At 25.6% G+C, this 4,441-nt stretch overlaps 1 protein-coding gene across 1 annotated transcript; it reads right to left on the reverse strand.

The window, feature by feature from the left end:
• Positions 1 to 292: 292 nt before the first annotated feature.
• On the reverse strand, positions 293 to 4,105 carry LOC112694257. Its single transcript, XM_025569677.1, has 7 exons — positions 3,895 to 4,105; positions 3,677 to 3,817; positions 1,151 to 1,335; positions 868 to 1,048; positions 676 to 802; positions 427 to 608; positions 293 to 372 (listed from the first exon to the last, which is right to left on the reverse strand). The coding sequence occupies exons 1-7, from the start codon at positions 4,103 to 4,105 to the stop codon at positions 293 to 295; spliced, it is 1,107 nt and encodes a 368-aa protein (XP_025425462.1).
• Between the last annotated feature and the right edge of the window lie 336 nt (positions 4,106 to 4,441).

A 4,441-nucleotide genomic window follows, 5' to 3' on the forward strand; every position in this document is an offset into this window, starting at 1 on the left:
ACAATTTTGGCCGAATTAGAAATTTCGTAATAAATTTATATAAATAGGTTTGAGAAAATGTATGAAAATTAAATAAACTGTGGATGATGACACAGGAAATCCGGATTTTCACTAAAGAGGGATGGCGTACATATTTAGTGTACATCATACAATTAGGACAATATAATTGTTATAACCTATGGAGTTGAATTGAAAAAATTCTAAAATCTGTTAAAAAATTTATTGGAATTACGTTTTAAATGATAACATAATATCTATTTAGCAAGAGGTAAGATTTCCATGTGGTCTGGATTCATTCATCTTTTTTTCCCCATAAGCTGAGTATAATCTGTGCTGCACTTTGTTTGGCGATTAATTGTTTGTTACTGTGTACTACGGAGGAATAATGTTTATATTAAGATAGCCGGTTGATATAATAATATTTACCAGTCACAACAAAATCGATCGCATTGCATCGGATTGAATATTTGTCTTCCAAATTGTAACCATTTTTGGTAGACGATATAAGCGTGTATATCGGTAGTGGGTAGTTATTTTTGATGCACACGTTTTCCAGTGTAGCCATGTAGTTTTTTTTGGACCTTATCAACGGGCTGATGGTTTTTAATCTATCAAAAATCATATTAATTATTTCGGCATTATTGGTAATACGGTGCACGTAATTATTATTTTTACTCTTTTTTGTTGAATGGTCTAATATGCGAAGAAAGTGTCCCGAATTTCTGTTTTTTTAGAATTGAACGTAACATTTCAGTAGCAGCGTTTTCTTTCGCCTCGAATTTGCTGATACCAAATCCTTCGACTTCCGATTAACACAGACACTCAATTAAATAAATCATTATCATAATATTCAGATTTCCTACTTACCGTACATTCCGAAAAGCGTACAAGAATAATTGTAAATAAACCTAAGGTCGCATGCTACTTTTCCCAAAAGCCGATAAACTGGAGTTATTCCATGATTAACGATTTTACTCCTAAGCAATTCTATAGAAGATCTCAAATCGGATACCATAGCACTCTTATCTTTAAGCTGTATTGGTTGCGGCTTCTTATCATCAGTTATAGAGTTATTATTTTATGTAGTATAGAAAATGTTTTTATAAAATATTTATGCATATACTTGATCATTCTTAGAATCGTGAATTACTAAGTTTTCTTGTTTAACATTTTTAGGAACAAATGTGGATTGGAAAGGTTCGGTTTCTATTTTAATTTCTGTATAGAAATCGTTTGTCGGAATATTTAAAAATTTTGCAATTTCATTATATCTCAAAATAACTAAATATATTGATTTTTCCATCCAATTTACAGTAGCTTTTGATTCTTCGAGTTCTGTATAATATAATAAAAACTGTAGATTTAGTATATTTTTGTTTCCACAAGACTTAAGATTTATTCTTATATAATTACATTAGTACTCGTTTTAAGAATTAGTATAATCTTGAACAATTGTTGTTAAACCAACGTGTTTTTTTGACGAAATAAATTTATCAATAATCTATGTATGCAGATAAGTGGTTTACTTGGTAAAAATAATTTTACAGTGACTTATTTACAAAACATTACTTTTTAATTATATTTTTTTGTGAAAAAGTTTGATTTTTTAGTGATTCTGATGAAAAATTAATTATCTACAAAACATTGAAACTTATTTTTAACCAAACAAGATTGATTTGTTTTGTTTGTTGTAAATGAGTATATTTAATTAGATAACATATCATGGGATAAGAGACATAGATCAGCGGTGCGCAACTTTGGGGTCGCGAAATTTTATTAGGGGGTCACCAATAATTTTACACCAAATGAAAAAGTTATATACTATGTACATTATTTTATAGTTTTATATAAATAAAATTATTTTGTCCCGTCAATGGCTGTATCAATTGTAATATTATGTCATATCTTAATGTGGCGATAACAAGTTTTATTGAACACATAGTACATGGGTTATTTTTAAATTGAAACTAAAACCAAAAAACTTCAACCAGATATTAATAAAGTACTCTTTAATGCTATAAGTGTAATTTATTTTATAAAATCAAAGTTATTAAATTCTAGACTTTTTATTATACTTTGCAATGAAATGGTTCTTACCATGAAAAATTGATTCTTCGTATTGAAGTAAGGTGGTTGTCTCATGGCAAAATATTATGACGCCTTTTTGAACTTAGAGATGAAGCACGAATTTTTCTTCTGGAACGTAATAATAAATTTTCGGAACATTTTTTAGACAAGCAATAGCAATTATAGGTTATCTTGCAGATATATATGATAAACTAAATTGTCTAAATTAAAGCCTACAAGGGAAAAATACAAATATTTTCTTTATTTCTGATAAAATCAATGCTTTCAAAAAGAAAATTCTTCTGTGGAAAAATTATATCGACGATGACAAATTTGAAATGTTTTCGTGTTTATCGGAATTCCTCAGTAATAACGATGTGGATACTAATATGAGAAAATAAATTATAATTGCTCATCTAATAAGTTTACAAAAAAATTTTAATGCACGGTTTGAAGATTTTCCAGAAGAAAATCTATGTTGGATAAGAAATCCATTTAATTTTAATATTAATGAAATAAAATTAGAAAATTTAAAAATAAGTGAAGAACTTATTGACTTGTCATCAGATGAAAATTTACAAATCAGATTTCAAGAAAATGCATGTGATACATTTTGGATTTGTATCAAATCTGAATATCTAGAATTATCAAAACAAGCCATATCAATTTTACTTCCTTTTGCATCAACTTATTTATGCGAAACAGCATTTTCAACACTAGAGATAATTATAAACAAATATCGATTCAGATTAAATGATGAAACTAATTTAAGAGTAGTAATGTCAAATATCAAACCAAATATAGAATTAATCATGTCTACAATGCAAGCTCAGGTTTCTCATTAAAATAATTTAATAGTAATTTTATAATTTATCATAAAAAATATTAAAATGTTGATTATCAGTATAATAATTTCAGTAGTTTTTTTTTTTAATTTCAGATTTTATCTAACTCTAATTTTGTATTTTTTTTTTTCATTTTTGGATTAATTAAATAAAATAAATATTAAAATTGCCTAAAATTAACGATTTGATTTATATGAATAATATGTTTGTATACTTTAAGACTATTAAGTAAATATATATTATACATTATACACTTACATAATGTTGGTAGAAAGAGTTGTATCAAAATAAATAATTTTGGGGGTTGTTGAACAAAAAAGGTTGCGCACCACTGACCTATATCATCAAACTAACCAACATTTAAATTATTCAGTTCGAACTTTGTACCATAAAATATATTTATGATTTGTAAATAGAAAGAAATATGATGTTTAACATGTTTATATAAATTTGTAAATTAAAATATATAAATTTTAATCTTATTTCATTTATAAAATTTGATGAGAACTGATGCCATTTCTTAACTTTGACCGTAGTTGATTCTATGTAATATGCACATAATTTACATACTATTCAAAATATATTAATTCTATAAAGTGATACGAGTACATTAATATTTAATATTATTACTTATTACAAATCAGTATTATTTATATTGATTTTCTAAAAATGTAAATACATTATAACTATGAACTATTATATTATTATATCAATTATTATTTAAATGTTAGTCTATGAATACATTTTTATTGAAAGAACTTAACTTTTATTGTCCTTTGTCATTTCGTCTATGAGTAAGAAACGAGATTTTTCTACGTTTATCAAATATTTTAATTTGTCAATAATTTTGCCTGCTAACTTCGTACGGTTATAAAATTCATTCATTTTCTCATTTGAATCAAATGCTATTAATAGTTATAGATGTTTTATTAAGGTATTAATTCTCATAATGATCTATATTTTAAAATTAAATCTAAATTACTAAAATTGATCAGGCGTTCTTTTTCAATTAAAAGGGCTGTAATCAGGTTATTGAGATAAATGAACATTTGGTTTTTTTCCTTTTCATATAATTCAGATTGATATGATTCTTTTCGTTTATGATCAACATTTATCATTGGCTTTTGTTTGTCATAGATTATTTTACTATTAATTGTTGGGTTTATCTTAAGGTAATTTTTTATTGATTCCATGTTCTTTTAAATTCTACACATGAAAACATAGGTTATTCAGTAATTATTATAATCCGAACAAGTACGATTAATTTATATTGTTTATTGTTTTGTACGAATAGTTTAAGTATACAAATACTGTCTACTCACTTGCTTAAGGAATGAAATTGGCGTACGTTGCTTTGCTTCAGTGTAGGTGTAATATTAGAAATATTGTTAACAATTATTAAATTATTATTATCATTATTAAATAATGATTGTTGATGTTAAATCACTAATTGTCCTATAGAAACCGAATACATTATATTTTATACTAACCATAGATTATACCTTTAGACTTTTGATGTGGGCAGCTCA

The sequence above is a fragment of the Sipha flava genome, unplaced genomic scaffold, assembly GCF_003268045.1.
Source record: "Sipha flava isolate LNK unplaced genomic scaffold, YSA_version1 0_pilon_pilon, whole genome shotgun sequence".
Lineage (NCBI taxonomy): Eukaryota > Metazoa > Arthropoda > Insecta > Hemiptera > Aphididae > Sipha > Sipha flava.